This window comes from Phyllobates terribilis, unplaced genomic scaffold (assembly GCF_046119375.1).
Source record: "Phyllobates terribilis strain yellow unplaced genomic scaffold, ASM4611937v1 Scaffold_29__1_contigs__length_15306474, whole genome shotgun sequence".
NCBI classification, from domain to species: Eukaryota; Metazoa; Chordata; class Amphibia; order Anura; family Dendrobatidae; genus Phyllobates; species Phyllobates terribilis.
Window position 1 is genome coordinate 4,315,495 of NW_027362789.1, and position 16,871 is coordinate 4,332,365.

The following is a 16,871-nucleotide window of genomic DNA, read 5'->3' on the forward strand; positions in this document are numbered from 1 at the left end:
CAGTGGCTGCAGTGGATTTCATCCTAGATTCATAGAGCTGAATAGAGGACGATGTTCCTTCAGGCTGATTTCATTGATCGTGACGTTTGTCCACTTTACCACAAGGGCACTTTACCGAGTAAATCACATCAGAACTGTAGCTGGTAAAAAAAACACCAATTTCCACAGGTGTCCCTTCTAATTGCTGGGAAAACTATCACCTCTAATAATCCTCCAACAGTTCTGACATGACAAACACGGAAAAGTGCCCCTTTATGGATCTGAAAGAAAGTCTGTTTAGACACTTTAGCTTAAAAAATGTTATATTTGGGGTGTTTTTGTGAAGGAATCATGTATTGCTCCCATAGTACAGTGCCCCTTTCTTGGCCCCTACACACAGTATACTGTTCCCCTAGTACCGCCATCCACCCACACTCTGTATAATGTTCCCCCAGTACCTCCATCCCCAACTGTATTTTTTTGGGGTGTTTTTCATGTAATATATGGAAACCTACATGAAAATGCTAAAAAAATCCTTTCATATCCAGAGAGAAAAAATACATTGTATATGGAGAATTTGGCATCAAATACCTCCTGTCTTGGTGTTCTTACAAACAAGCTTTTATAAATGTCTCAAATTTCTGTGTGTGAATCAGACCTGAGATCTAACATGGTAGAGCCCGGGGAAGACGGGAAACATTCATATAGACAGCTGGTGGTGATGTAGTGGGTGACAGGACTCTGGCCCAATATGTTTCTAGAGCCGTAGTAGAAGATGAAGATGTCGTCCTCATCATGAAGTAGTTATTTCTCCTGTCACGTGTAATGAATATCTCCTGCAGTATTGCTAATGCTGATTCCAGTGTCGGTAAATAAGACGAGAATTAGCAATAAGGAAGATGAGTCTATGAGAAAGGTATTCAGCTGCAGACTCCGAGGAAGAAACTGCTTGTTGTCTGTGGCCTAAAATATAAAGGTTTTATTACTAGATGTAAAGAAGAAAACTAAATAGTATAAAATAGTAAATCTCATATGTTTCCCTTATTATCTCCAGTGATTGTATTATTACACAAGATTTTTATGAATTTACATCGGCTCATCATCTTCCTATTTAGGTCTCTACAAAATCGAATCCTCTAAATAAGAAAATTTTTCTGCTTCATCCATTAAGCATGGATATGGACAGGGACAAGATGGCGGAGAGGATATTGCATCTGACCCTAGAGATCCTCTTCCGTCTTACTGGAGAGGTGAGAGATTCTGATGACGTCACATTACATCATTCTTGGAATAACAGATGGACAGAACTGGAGAGGTGAGGACTCTGGAAATGTCTGGAGTGAGATTTATTAATGTGTCTCTCCATAACCAGGATTACACAGTAGTGAAGAAGACCTCTAGTGAGTGCTGTCTGGTTCATGTGTCTGAGGGATGGGGAAGACCCCTGAGCCCAATCACAAGGCCTCCACCTCACCCCCTGATACATGAGGACATCAATGAACAGAAGATCCTAGAACTCACCTACAAGATGATTGAGCTGCTGACTGTAGAGGTGACACTGCTGGGAATGCTGGGACTTTATACAGTAACGCTGTGAAGGGATCGGGGGGGTAACGGTATCATTGTATGTGTCAGGCTTCTATAAGATGTCAGGATGTCGCTGTCTATTTCTCCATGGAGGAGTGGGAGTATTTAGAAGGACACCAATATCTGTACAGGGACATCAAGATGGAGGTTCCCCAGCCCCTGACATCAACAGGTAATAAGACAGAACTAAATACACATGGCCTATAATTATCTGTATGTAAAGAATGAATTCAGTCCCTGTATGTGTTTCCTTCAGATCTATCTAGTGAGAGGACAACACCAGAGAGATGTCCTCGTCCTCTTCTTCCACAGGACTGTAAACCTGAAGATCCCGATGTTCCTCAGGATCATCAGGTAGATGGAGAGAATGTGTCATGAGATCTCCCCTATGATGTGTAGAATCCTGTGATGGTCTTGTGCTCAGTCTTGTTTTATCCACCAGTGTTATATGTTTTATACTTGTGTAATGAGAATGGTGGAGATGGCAGGATTAGAGCTGATCATAGATGTGAATTCTCCATCTATCTGTGACTGTTACGGATCCGGGTGGTGAAACCTCTGTGCTGTGATACAAGGAGGGACCAGAGGGGCGTAACTAAGTGCCTACCCTGACCGACCCTGGCCACATGGCGGCTTAGTCGACTCCGTAAACCAAGGAGGGACCGGGAAGGTGAACCAGGTGCCACTCTGGGACCGACCTTGTGTGAGAGCAGGCGACTCCCACGGGACTGATGGCCGAAGCCGACAGGCACAGCAGATGAGCACGGCTGGTAGACAGGCAGGTGATGCGGGTAGACAAGCAGGCGGGCACGGCTGATAGACAGGCTGGCGGGCACGGCTGATAGGCAGGCGGGCACTGGAACCTGAGGGCTGAGGAGAGTGTTAGCACACAAACAATAACCTTGCACAGGCACCTCAATTTTGGAGGAGGTGCCTAATATAGGAGCAGTCCTCCGGCCATTGGCCGGGGACTCTTTTTAGGACTGATCGCGTGGCCCCTTTAAGAGGGAAGGAGCTCACGCACGTGCGCCCAAAGAACAGTGCGTGGAGAACTGCGTGTGGTGCACACACCCCATGCAGATGCAGCAGGGGAGCCGGAAGACGCCGGACCGGGACCGCGGTGGTGAGGGGATCGGCGTCTCTGCCCAGCAGGAGGCAGAGACGCCGACGCTACAGTACCCCCTCCTCTATGCCACATCTTCTTTAGGCTCGCAAGAAATTTTTCTAGAAGACCAGGAGCATGAATGTTCTCCCTGGGCTCCCAAGACCTCTCCTCAGGACCAAACCCCTTCCAATCCACAAGAAAGAAAGTCTTTCCTCTTACCCTCTTGATGGCCAAAATATTCTCTACCTCAAAGACGTCCTCAGCGGAGACTGGAGCTGGAGTGGTACCTGGATCGTCAGAGAAAGGATTAAGGACAATAGGCTTGAGGAGAGACACATGAAAGGAATTGGGAATCCGTAAGGAGGCAGGGAGTTTCAGCTTGTATGCCACTGGATTTATTTGGTTTAGAATCTAGAAAGGACCGATGAAACCCGGGCCCAACTTGTATGATGGTATCTTGAGACGGACATATTTGGAGGAAAGCCAGATCTTGTCTCCCGGATGAAATAGAGGTGGATCCAGATGTCTCTTATCAGCATGCTTCTTCATCCGTTCGGAGGACTGAAGAAGCGCGGATCAAGTGTCTCAAATTCACTGACGAGAGATTCCGCGGCAGGATTGTCCACTGAAGAAGAGATGGGAAACGGAATTCGGGGTGTCAACCGTAAACCACAAAAAATGGAGACTTAGCAGCGGACTCGCTCACATGGTTGTTATAAGAAAACTCGGCCCAAGGCAGAAGTTCTACCCAATCGCTATGATGAGCGTTGACAAAGTGCCGAAGAAAACTGGTAAGGATCTGATTAATACGTTCCATTGGACTGAGGATGATAGGCTGAAGAAAAGTCCAAAGAGACATCCAGCAGCTTGCACGTGGCTCTCCAGAAGCGAGAAGTGAACTGAACTCCTCTGTCTGAGACAATGTGGAGGGGTAAGCCTTGGAGACGAAAGATATGACGGATGAAGTCCTTAGCCAGCACCGATGCGGACGGAAGACCAGGCAAAGGAATGAAGTGAGCCATCTTGGAGAAGCGGTCAGCGACCACCCATATGACGGTAGAAACGACAGATACCGGAAGATCAGTGATGAAGTCCATAGCAATGTGTTGCCAAGGAGCAGAAGGCACGGGTAGAGGAAGAAGACGACCAGCTGGGAGGTGCCTAGGTATCTTGTTACAGGCACAGGAGGAACAGGCCACGACAAAATCTGAAACATCCTTGTGCAGGGTGGGCCACCAATAATATCTGGCAATGAGCAGAAGCGTCTTCCTCTGGCCGGCATGACCAGCCAGTTTGGCCGAATGACCCCAGAGTAAGACCCTCTTCCGATCCTGAGCCGCTACAAAGGTCTTACCAGGAGGTAGATGAGACAGGTCAAACGGAGCAACGGTCATTATACTGGAGGGGTCAATGATGTGTAGAGGCTCCTCCTCTTGATCGGTAGACAGAAAAGAGCGGAATAGAGCTTCACCTTTAATATTCTTGTCTGCCGGGCGGAAATGGAGAGTGAAGCTGAAACGAGCAAAGACCATCTGACCCGGCCCGGATTTAATCTTTGGGCGGTCTGCAAGTAACGAGGTTTTTATGGTCCGTGTAGATGACCACCGAGTGCAAGTAGCACCACTCCTCCAGCGCTAATTTGATGGCCATCAGTTCTCGATTTCCTATGGAGTAATTAAGCTCGGACAAAGAAAAGAGTTTGGAGAAGAAGCCGCAGGTTACCATTCGCCCGGACGAGGATTTCTGGGTGAGCACTGCTCCGGTCCCGGAGGAAGTGGCGTCAACCTCCAGGAAGAACTGTTTATTGCAATCTGGACGATGTAGCACAGGAGCGGAGGAGAAGGCTTGATTAAGAGAAACAAAGGCACTTTCTGCCTCGGAAGTCCATTCCCTGGGAATTGCTCCTTTACGGGTGAGAGCAGAGATGGGAGCAGTCCGGGAGGAGAAATAAGGAATGAAGAGGCGGTAATAGTTAGCGAATCCCAGAAACCACTGAATATCCTTAAACCCCTCAGGTCGGGGCCACTTTAAGACAGCTGACACCTTCTCGGGATCCATCCGCAGTCCGGTCTCAGAGATGATATACCCCAAAAATGGTAGGGATGTCTGCTCAAAGAGGCATTTCTCCTACTTAGCATACAGACGATTCTTCTGGAGCCTCAGCAGTACCTGACGAACATCCCTCCGGTGAGAGGGAGAACACCAAGATATCGTTCAGGCACACCACCACGCGGGAATACAGGAGATCTCGGATGATGTCATTCACTAACTCCTGGAAGACTGCTGGAGCATTACGGAGACCGAAGGGCATCACGCGGTACTCGTACTGACCATCCCGAGTGTTGAATGCCGTCTTCCACTCGTCTACCTGGCGAATCTGGACCAGATTGTACGCCCCACGAAGATCGAGCTAAGTGAAGATCTTCGCACCTTTTAGACTGTCAAACAGCTCCGAGATGAGAGGCATGGGGTACTTATTTTTGATGGTAATCTGGTTTAGGCCCCTATAGTCCATACATGGACGAAGAGAGCCATCTTTCTTTTTGACGAAGAAGAATCCTGCTCCAGCCGGAGAGGTGGATTTCTGGATAAATCCCCTAGCAATATTCTCTTCTATGTATTCAGACATAGCACGGGTCTCGGCCAGCGACAAGGGGTAGATTCGCCCGCCAGGAGGTGAAGCACCAGGTATTAGGTCGATGGGGCAATCATACGGCCTATGAGGTGGTAGTGTCTCTGCCTCCTTTTTATCAAAGATGTCTGCATATGACCAGTAGGGTGCCGGCAGACCAGGTAGGTTAGCTTGAGTAGACGGAGGTCAAACAGGACGAATCGGAACCAGACAGGACTTATGACATTCCTGACCCCAATGGAGCACCTCACCCGAGCTCCAATTCAGGACGGGCTCATGTCTCTGTAACCAAGGCAGGCCAAGCAAGAGGGGATAAGAGAGAGACCGGACAGCATGTAAAAGGAGACCCTCTCCGAATGTAGCATTCCCACCTGAAGAGTTACAGGCTCAGTGACAAACAAGATGGTCTCAGAGAAAAGCTTTCCATCCACAGAGGAAACCGCTAAAGGATCAGCCAGACGTATGGTAGAAATCTGATATCGCTCCACAACGGCCTGTTGAATAAGGCTCCCAGCGGCTCCGGAATCCAGATAGGCAGTCTCGATATAACAATCTCAATATCATTTAGTAAGGAATAGCATTTATCATTGGTAATGCATTATGTCACATCTCATAGATATCAAAGAAATAACACAAATCATTGGTGATTCCTAATATCCTATGTCAGAAAATACAGGGATTTAGCACTTATCATAGATAGTCCCTCATATCATGTCCCAAATGCAAAAACAGTCTGATATCACAGTATATATTTGTGATATCAGACTGTTTTTGCATTTGGGACATGATAGTCCCTCATATCTATGATTCACCAATGATATGTGTTATTTCTTTGATATCTATGAGATGTGACATAATGCATTACCAATGATAAATGCTATTCCTTACTAAATGATATTGAGATTGTTATAATGCATTTAGAATTGGTCATTTGTTTTGCTTGTATGTGTTACAGTCTCTATCACATTCTGGCTCTGACAATTTAGAACGACATAGAGCAGGATGCACATGTGATACCGGTCTGTGGGCATTACTTCTGGGGATTAGTCTCATATATAACAGAACCTGCTTTATTAGCTTTGGTTATTTAGTATATGCTGGTTTGTGTATGAATGTAATAAACCAGCTATCTTGAGACAAATCTTACCTTCTAAAAATTCCCAGGGCTATTATTATTGTCGCAATATATAGACTTGGGTCTCCTTAAATGCATATCTATGATGAATTGTCGGCTTCTTAATCTGTACGTTCACTTTTCTCTATCTTTTATTCACGATTGTGGTTTTTTAAATATAAAGATAGATATTTACCAGGGTTATTAGGGACACCGACGTTGAGCGGGGGCGCCACGGAGCAAAAATTAGGGTGCCAACCTCCGCTGTCAGGAAGGGAGAGAATTTAGGGACAAAATAGGGACAGATAGAGCCTGTAATCCTTCCTGACTGATGTGTGACTTATCCCTGTTCCCTGACATTTTGTCTTGTTTTTGTGTTTGTTGTTGTGGTGACTATTGAGTCCTTTTTAGCATATTCGAATAAAAGTTATATCTTAGGGGTCTAATCTCCTGTTGGTTGTCTACAGGTGATGCAGGTAGACAAGCAGGCGGGCACGGCTGATAGACAAACAGACGGGCACAGCAGATACACAGGCTGGCGGGCACTGGAACCTGAGGGCTGAGGAGAGTGTTAGCACGCAAACAACAACCTTGCACCGGCACCTCCATTTTTGAGGAGGTGCCTAATATAGGAGCAGTCCTCCGGGCCATTGGCTGGGGACTCTTTAGGACGGCAAGAACAGTGTCCGGGGAACTGCGCGTGCTGCGCACACCCCGGGCAGATGCAGCAGGGGAGCCGGAAGACGCCGGGACCGAGGCTGTGAGGGGATCGGCGTCTCTGCCCGGCAGGAGGCAAAGACTCCGACTCTACAGTGACTTTTACAATATTTGTTTCAGGGTGAAGATCTGACCCATATTAATACCACAGAGACATGTGTGAGGGGTGATGAGCGGTGTAAAGAAGAGATTCCTACATATGACTACCCAGGTGAGTACTGACCACTAAATGCAGAGAAGTCACAGATTCATCTCAGATAATAGTGTAGAAAACCGCAACACTGGTGGAATAGGTGAGCAAGTAGGGTCCAAATCCATTCAAAAAGCAAATGAAACTTGGCACTCAAACAGGCATAATTTTAATGTATTTAATTGCAGTCCAACACAGGTACAATTGTTTTGGTCCTCAAGACCTTCATCAGTGTGTGCTGCAGCATAAAGAAATAAAAGTAAAAACTACATATATCAGACAAAAGCATAAAAAGTACTAGAAACAAACTGTCATAAGGTATTTCTGAAATTCATAATTATCTGAAAATCAAAAACATTGCAATAGAGTGCACATAATGGCTGTATAATAAGTGTGACCTACCAGACTGCTAGGAATATAGTTAAAGGTGAAAGCAGGAAGTACACAGTGTCTCAGTGGATAGACAGGATCTAGGGAGACAAACAGCCATAAGAACACCAGCCTCATAGGGATTATCCAATAGGTACCAGCAGATATACAGTGGGTACGGAAAGTATTCAGACCCCTTTAAATTTTTCACTCTTTGTTTCATTGCAGCCATTTGGTAAATTCTAAAAAGTTCATTTTTTCTCATTAAAGTGCACTCTGCACCCCATCTTGACTGAAAAAAAACAGAAATGTAAAATTTTTTGCAAATTTATTAAAAAAGAAAAACTGAAATATCACATGGTCATAAGTATTCAGACCCTTTGCTCAGTATTGAGTAGAAGCACCCTTTTGGGCTAGTACAGCCATAAGTCTTCTTGGGAATGATGCAACAAGTTTTTCACACCTGGATTTGGGGATCCTCTGCCATTCTTCCTTGCAGATCCTCTCCAGTTCCGTCAGATTGGAGGGTGAACGTTGGTGGACAGCCATTTTCAGGTCTCTCCAGAGATGCTCAATTGGGTTTAGGTCAGGGCTCTGGCTGGGCCAGTCAAGAATGGTCACAGAGTTGTTCTGAAGCCACTCCTTTGTTATTTTAGCTGTGTGCTTAGGGTCATTGTCTTGTTGGAAGGTGAACCTTTGGCCAAACCTGAGGTGCAGAGCACTCTGGAAGAGGTTTTCATCCAGGATATGTCTGTACTTGGCCGCATTCATGTTTCCTTCAATTGCAACCAGTCATCCTGTGCCTGCAGCTGAAAAACACCCCCACAGCAAGATGCTGCCACCACCATATTGCACTGTTGGGATTGTATTGGGCAGGTGATGAGCAGTGCCTGGTTTTCTCCACACATACCGCTTAGAATTATCACCAAAAAATTCTATCTTTGTCTCATCAGACCAGAGAATCTTATTTCTCATAGTCATAGGTTTTGAGCAAACTCTATGCGGGCTTTCATATGTCTTGCACTGAGGAGAGGCTTCCGTCGGGCCACTCTGCCATAATGGCCCGACTGGTGGAGGGCTGCAGTGATAGTTGACTTTGTGGCACTTTCTCCCATCTCCCCACTGCATCTCTGGAGCTCAGTCACAGTGATCTTGGGGTTCTTCTTTACCTCTCTCACCAAGGCTCTTTTCCCACGATTGCTCAGTTTGGCTGGACGGCCAGGTCTAGGGAGACTTCTGGTGGTCCCAAACGTCTTCCATTTAAGGTTCCTAAGAGCACAGTGGCCTCCATAATCCTTGAGTAATGCAGAAATTCTTTTATAACCTTGGCCAGATCTGTGCCTTGCCAAAATTCTGTCTCTGAGCTCCTTGGGCAGTTCCTTTGAGCTCATGATTCTCATTTGGTCCGACATGCACTGTGAGCTGTGAGGTCTTATATAGACAGGTGTGTGCCTTTCCAAATCAAGCCCTATCAGTTTAATTAAATACAGCTGGACTCCAATGAAGGAGTAGAACCATCTCAAGCAGGATCACAAGGAAATGGACAGCATGTGACTTAAATATGAGTGTCTGAGTAAAGGGTCTGAATACTTATGCCCGTGTGATATTTCAGTTTTTCTTTTTTAATAAATTTGCAAAAATTTCTACATTTCTGTTTTTTTTCAGTCAAGATGGGGTGCAGAGTGGACTTTAATGAGAAAAAAATGAACTTTTTAGAATTTACCAAATGGCTGCAATGAAACAAAGAGTGAAAAATTTAAAGGGGTCTGAATACTTTCCGTACCCACTGTATGTAGAAACGTACCCAGTAGTGAGAGCAGGAAGTATGACAGGCGTGGAATGTGGTATTCCCCGCTGGTTCCTAAGGTCGCCATGTCAAGGGAGGAGAAAGCCTAGTATATGTGGTCAGAGGGCGGGACCTAATGTCCTAGGAGACCAGTCAGGGTGAACCGCTAGTGTAACGTTCCAAGAAGTGGACTGAAGTGATAGGAGGCGGTGTCTGGATAGCAGTGATGTCACCGGAAATGACGACATGTCTAGCGCCGCTATCGATTGCCTGAAGGCTTAGGAGGAGGCATGGCTGGAGAAACTGAGGGCAAGTGTTTGTTCCACTGTGCAGGATGTGCATGTCAGAGACTGTGTCATGCGTTGCAACAGCAACGGTGTTCTGAGTGGGTGGAGTGCGTTCCAGAACAGGGGAGTTTGCATTTCACTGTGTGATGAGGGATGGAGGTCGTGCAGGACTATAGGACAAAAGAATAATAAGCCTGGAAATGTGAAAGGAGGTGAACATGTGTAAGTGGATCAGCCTGTGGGCAGTGGAGGATGATGATCAGTGATTAAAATAAGGAGAAGCTGTTCTGCAACATAAAGAATGCAAAATTAGTACCATGATAATGAAAGAAAATCCCTTAAATGACATGCAAATACTGTATCTCAAAACACATATAAGTACACTCCAACAGTGAAAAACTCAAGGCTAACAACAACAATGTGGTACAACTTGTGCAGCTCTCTCTAAAATTATCACAGGAATGACAATAAAACATAATCCCTATTGAGCCCCCTGGGGGTAAAGGTTTGAAGTTCATGGATCCAAAAGGCCTCCCTTACTTCAGTAGGCGTACACGTTCACCTCCTCGTGTAGGGGGAAGCACCTGTTCAATGACCTGGAACTTGAGTTGAGATTGGTTATGGCCTAATGTAACGAAATTCTTACATCTAATTGTGGACTTATGCTTGTGGTTGTGTCGTCTCACCAATGTATGCCAGACCACAAGGGCATTTAATGAGGTATACTATGAAGTTGGTGTAACAGGTAAAATACCCTGTGACCGGGTATTGTTTACCGGTATGGGGATGGTAAATTTGTGTTCCCATGTAGGACGTTGTTGCATTGGTGGCACTGCAAGCAGTGGAAGGTCCCCCTTAGGAATTTGTAAAACACGTTGTTTGACCCATGTATGTGTGAGGCCCACGTCGACATGAACTAGTGAATTCTTGAGATTGGGTGCCCGTTTGAAACACGGAAAAAATTATTATTGGAACTCTGGAATGTGGGGATAAGCGGATTGTAGAATGTTCCAATGTTTCCGGATGGTTTTGTGCAAAATGTATGCAAACGGATGGTAAGTGTGGACAAACCGAATCCGGTTCATGGATTTAAGAAGGGTGTGGGCTGAAGGTGTGTTATGTTGGTGTAGGATTTCAGGGGGGATAGCCCCTTTCCTCAAATTTGTGGCACATTTCTGGTAGCCTCTGTGAGTGTAATTGATCATTGCTCACTATCCTATTTACACGCTGGAGCTGGGATTTTGGAATTGACCTTTTCATTTGTAAAGAGTGATTACTCGTAAAGTGTAAGAGACCGTTTTGATCGGTAGGTTTTGTGTATGTCAGTGGTTAGTAATCCTTGTTAGTCCTTGAGGAACATGGTATCCAGGAAACTGATTTGATGAGATCTGTGAGTCATGGTAAAGCGCAGGTCTGTCAAGGAGGAGTTCAAAAGGTCATAGAACTCATTTAGAGATTCCTGTGGACACCCCCCATATGCAAAAAATGTCATCGGTGTAACGTTTCCATGCGATGGAGTGAGTATGGAAGAATAGATTGGAGTAAACTATTTGGGCTTCGAAGGTGGCCATATAACAGTTTGCATAAGGGGGGCCATGTCAGAGCCCATTGCTGTCCCTTTAGTCTGTAGGAAGTAAGTATCTTGGAACAAGAAATAATTTTTGTTAAGAACTAAGGTCAGGAGTTCAATGCAAAGTTCAATGATCTGTCTGTGACTCAAGCAACAGACTGTGTACAGCATGTATACCTTTGGAGTGTGGAGTGCCCGTATAGAGGCTGTTGATATCAAAAGAAACCAAGATGTATTTAGTGGGGGACACATTTTAGGTCAGTGATAAAACTGAGAAAAGCTCCTGTATCTAGTAAAAAGGAGGGACTTTTTTTTTAATTAAAGGTGTCAATATTTTGCCTATGAAAATTGCTAAAGGTGAAAGAAGCAAATCTGTTGAGGTTACTATAGGACGACCGCGAGGATGGTCAAGGCTTTTGTGAATTTTGAGGAGTACATAAAAGGCAAGTGTGAAGGGATGTTGCTTAGTGAGAAAATCACGTGCCTTACTATCAATCACTCCTCTGGAGAGAAAATGTTCCATCACAGATGCTTTTGCAGTCCTGACTTGATGTGTTGAGTCATGGGGTAGTCGTTGGTATGTGGAGTTATCGTTAAGTTGTCTATTGACTTCCAGGAGATAATCCTCTTTATACATCACTACTATGGCGCCCCCTTTGTCTGCCGGTTTGATGATAAGATTGCTCTCTTCCTGAAGGCTTCTGAGGACCTGACTGTTAAGGGGAGTAATATTGAAATGGTAATGAAGCAGCCCTTTATCTACCTTGGAACTTAAGTCCTGAAAGGCACTATCCACGAAACCAATGAAGGTCTCGAGCATGTATGAGCCATGTGGATGTCTGTATGAACTTTTGGGGCGTAGGCAGAGACTGGCAGCCGTGATGAAGGTATTAATATCAGAGAGGGTAGAGGGAATAGAAAAGGTATTGCCTAGTGTGTCCTAAGGCGTAGTGAGAGATATGTAACTCCATATCAAGATTTAATATGTTGTACTTGTTAGTGACAAAAAAATAACCCCATTTGTAGTACAGAAAGTTGTGCAATACTCAAAGTCCTAGAGGAGATATTTACCACCAACTATGCTGTGCCTGGGAGCAGATAACTCGGATGAAGTCCACGTTTCCGCTTGTGTTGGCCACCTCTTCTGGTCTTCTGCATCGGTAATATCTTTTTCATTGACCTAAAAAATGAGCAGAAGTAATAAAAAGGTCCCTCCTGTCCGTGTCCGAACTGGAGGTAGAAGAATCTGTAGTGGATTTGGCAAATCTGGGAGGATCATTTCTTGAGGTGTATCTGTCTTGCCATCTATAAACCCATTCTTGCTCATAATCTTTGGTATCTCTCGCAAACTTATTCCTTTTCTTGCTCTCCGTATCTCTTTGACGCTGGTCAATGCTCGTCTTGATTTTGTTTTGTAGAGTGCTGAGTTTTGTTGTAGAGATAGTAGCAGCAAGTTGAGTCTCAATATTTTTTTTACCTGTTCCTTGATAGATAGAATAGCCTTCTGTAAGTAGTCAACTGTTAGGGTCATAAGATTGAAAGAGCATTTATTAAGTATATGTTCAAATTTCAAACCGTACTCAGACTAATCGCTATACAGGGTTAGACGAATTGGGACCCTCAATCCCCTTGGGATCCTTTATACTCTCAAGTATTCCGTCAATGTGGCACAATGCAACTCGATGCTGGGGAGGTGGCTAAATTCTCGCTTCAAGTTCCATCCTCGCATCTCCAGCGGGGGGACTTTTAAGAAATCACATGATAGGTTAGATTGTGCAATGATATTGGATGTTTCCCCAGCATTATACGAGAACGTAGAAGAGGACATGACACTTCAGCATGCTTACGTACTGGAGTAGATAATAGTGTAGAAAACTGCAGCACTGGTGGAATAGGGTCCAAAACCATTGAAAAGGCAAATGAAACTTGGCGCTCAAACAGGCATAATTTTAAAGTATTTAACTAGTCCAACACAGGTACAAACGTTTCGGTCCTTAAGACCTTCATCAGTGTGTACTGCAGCTTAAACACAAAAAAATAAAAACTACATATATCAGACTAAAGCATAAAAAGTACTAGAAACAAACTGTCATAAGGTATTTCTGAAATTCATAATCATCTGAAAATCCAAAACATTACAATAGAGTGCACATAATAGCTGTTGTGAGGCAGTGACTGGGATCGTATACGAGGGACGCTATATATCCCCCAGAATGTGTACAGAGACCTATTAAAACCATTGGAGTGCATTGCAGTCATAGACACAGCTGCAATGCAGGAATGGAGGTGAGCATTGACCTGGTCAGGCTATCTGGCTAAGGCAGATTAAGTAAAACCCGGCAGGGCCTTCATTTCTTAGAGGAGGCTACAGGAAGGCAGTGGGGCGGCCTCCTCCCTCCAACCCGGGTTTTCCAGTGGCTCTTGCCATAGGTCCTTTAAAAACCCTACATTAAGGATTAGTGTTGTTCAGTGTTGGAACCTGCTAGGAGCATAGCAGGAAAGCTTGGTGGACCTGTGAGTAGCTGAACCCATGCCTGGGAAGGCTCTGCACCCGTCAGGCTCTGAGCCCGTTGTTATGGACTTGTGTTAACCCGGCTGCGAACCGGAGGACTTTTCTGTTTACCCGTGAGTCTGCTGAATAAAAGCTGCTTATGTTGGACTTGCTTGGGTCACTGCCTCAGTTACTGCACTGTGTGAACACCGCCGCCTTGCACTGTATAATAAGTATCTCAACTCAAGTTCCAGGTCATTGAACTGGTGCTTCCCCCTACACGCGGAGGTGACCTTGTACGCCTACTGAAGATAAGGGAGGCCTTTTGGATCCATGAACTTCAAACTCTTACCCCCAGTGGGCTCAATATGGATTATAATTTATTGTCATTCCTGTGATGGGAGAACTGCATAAGATGTACCATATTGTTCTTGTTAACCATGAGTTTTTCACTGTTAGGAGTGTACATATATGTGTTTTGAGATACAGTATTTGCATGTCATTTAAGGGAGATTAATTTTCTTTCATTATCCTGGTATTTATTTTGTATTCTTTATGTTGCAGAACGGCTTCTCCTTATTTTAATCACTGATCATCATCCTCCACGGCTCACAGGCTGATCCACTTACACCTGTTCGCCTCCTGTGATATTTCCAGGCTTATTATTCCTTTGCCCTACAGTCCTGCACGGCCTCCATCCCTCATCACACAGTGAAACGCAAACTCCCCTGTTCTGGAACGCACTCCACCCACTCAGAACACAGTCTTCCTACTGTTGGAACGCATTACACAGCCAAATCCGACAATACACTATATACGGTTGTACACTACTGTCTGGGCACATTGCAGGTTAAGAAAGGAAGATGCACCATTTAGTTATTAGGAATGCAGATTTTGTTGGAGTAGTTTGTAGACACAATGTATTGGGGGCACGGTTCATGGTCACCTGGCAGCTCAAAAGATGGCCACCACAAACAAACTTGGTGCTATATACCCCATTTTCCAGATCCCAGGGATTGCCTTGCTCATCACCCTTTAACTTCTTCACGACATTGGACTTATCCATACATCCAGGTCGGTAAGATCTTACCGACCTTGGATGTATAGATATGCCCATGCGATTTTGCGTGCACAGGAGCTGTGCCGCACTATTGCCGCCGGGTGTCATAGTAACATAGTTTTTAAGGTTGAAGGAAGACTAAGTCCATCTAGTTCAACCCATAGCCTAACATGTTGATCCAGAGGAAGGCAAAAAAAAACCATGTGGCAAACACTAAGCTCCACATTGGGGAAAAAATTCCTTCCTGACTCCATACGACAATCAGACTAGTTCCCTGGATCAACGCCCTATCAAGGAATCTAGTATATATAACCTGTAATATTATACTTTTCAAGAAAGGCATCCATGCCCTTCTTAAATTTTAGTAGTGAATCACTCATTACAACATCATGTGGCAGAGAGTTCCATAGTCTCACTGCTCTTACAGTAAAGAATCCGCGTCTGTGATTATGATTAAACCTTCTTTCCTCCAGACGTAGAAGATGCCCCGTTGTCCCCGTCTCAGTACTTTGCAGCAGCTGCCTGACACTGGCCACCAAACGTGAGCTTGTCGTCCACCAATACACCCAGGTCTTTTTCAGTGACCGTTTTGCTCAGTGTTTTACAATTAAGCATATAATTATACATTTTATTTCCTCTGCCCAAGTGCATTACCTTACATTTATCCCCATTAAAGTTCATTTGCCATTTATCAGCCCAAGCTTCTAGTTTACATAGATCCTCCTGTAATATAAAATTGTCCTCCTCTGTATTGATTACCCTGCAGAGTTTAGTGTCATCTGCAAATATTGAAATACTACTCTGTATGCCCCCTACAAGGTCATTAATAAATATGTTAAAAAGAAGCGGGCCCAATACTGACCCCTGTGGTACCCCACTGTTAACTGAGACCCAGTCTGAGTGTGTTCCATTAATAACCACCCTTTGTTTCCCATCAGTGAGACAGTTCTTAACCCACATACATATATTTTCCCCTATCCCCATTGTTCTCATTTTATGTATCAACCTTTTGTGTGGAACCGTATCAAAAGCTTTTGAAAAGTCCATATACACAACATCCACTATATTTCCTCGGTCCAGTCCGGAACTTGCCTCCTCATAAAAGCTGATCAGATTAGTCTGACAGGAACGGTCCCTCGTAAACCCATGTTGATATTGGGTCATGAGGTTATTCTTCTTCAGATACTCTAGTATAGCATCTCTTAGGAAACCCTCCAGGATTTTACCCACAGTAGAGGTTAAGCTTACTGGCCTATAATTTCCAAGTTCATTTTTTGTCCCCTTTTTGAATATTGGCACCACATTTGCTATACGCCAGTCCTATGGTACAGACCCTGTTATTATGGAATCTTTAAAGATTAAAAATAATGGTCTATCTATGACGTTACTTAATTCCTGCAGTACTCACGGGTGTATCCCATTGGGGCCCGGGGATTTGTCAACTTTAGTGATTTTTAGACACCGCCATCAGGGGCGTACATAGGAATCATGGGGCCCCATAGCAGAAGTTCTAATTGGGCCCCCCCCCCCCAAAAAAAAAGTAAATAATTGTCGGGGTCACAGAAGAGCAGATCTCACAACTTTGCAGCCTTTACATAGTAATTTTCCTCCTGCTGAAGTCCTAGATTCCTTTTTCATTGCCCCATAAAGTGTGACGCCAACAATGCCAACAAAAGTGTCCCCAAACACAGTATGATACCCCCATGGTGAATTCCTCCACATTCACAGTATAATGACCCTATTGTACCGCACCTCAACTCCCAAGGCAAAGTATGGTGACCCCAACACAGTATGATCCCCCAACTGTGACCCCCTCACAGCCCTCCATGCAGTATAATGGGCCTACATACAATATAATGGCCCCACACCTCTCCACACTCCAGAGAGTATAATGCACTCGCCATGGTCCTCCATACATTATAAGGCACTCGCCATGGTCCTTCACACAGTATAATGCACTCGCCATGATCCTCTATACAGTATA

General features: G+C 44.8%; 1 protein-coding gene across 1 annotated transcript in view; it reads left to right on the top strand.

Moving 5' to 3' along the window:
* The first annotated feature begins 1,605 nt into the window (after positions 1–1,605).
* Positions 1,606–16,871, top strand: part of LOC141178682 (uncharacterized) — a 39,180-nt gene continuing 23,914 nt past the window's right edge. The window contains exons 1-3 of the mRNA XM_073660569.1: positions 1,606–1,738; positions 1,823–1,920; positions 7,255–7,345. Coding sequence (XP_073516670.1) covers positions 1,606–1,738; positions 1,823–1,920; positions 7,255–7,345 — 322 coding nt within the window. The remainder of the gene's footprint in view (positions 1,739–1,822; positions 1,921–7,254; positions 7,346–16,871) is intronic.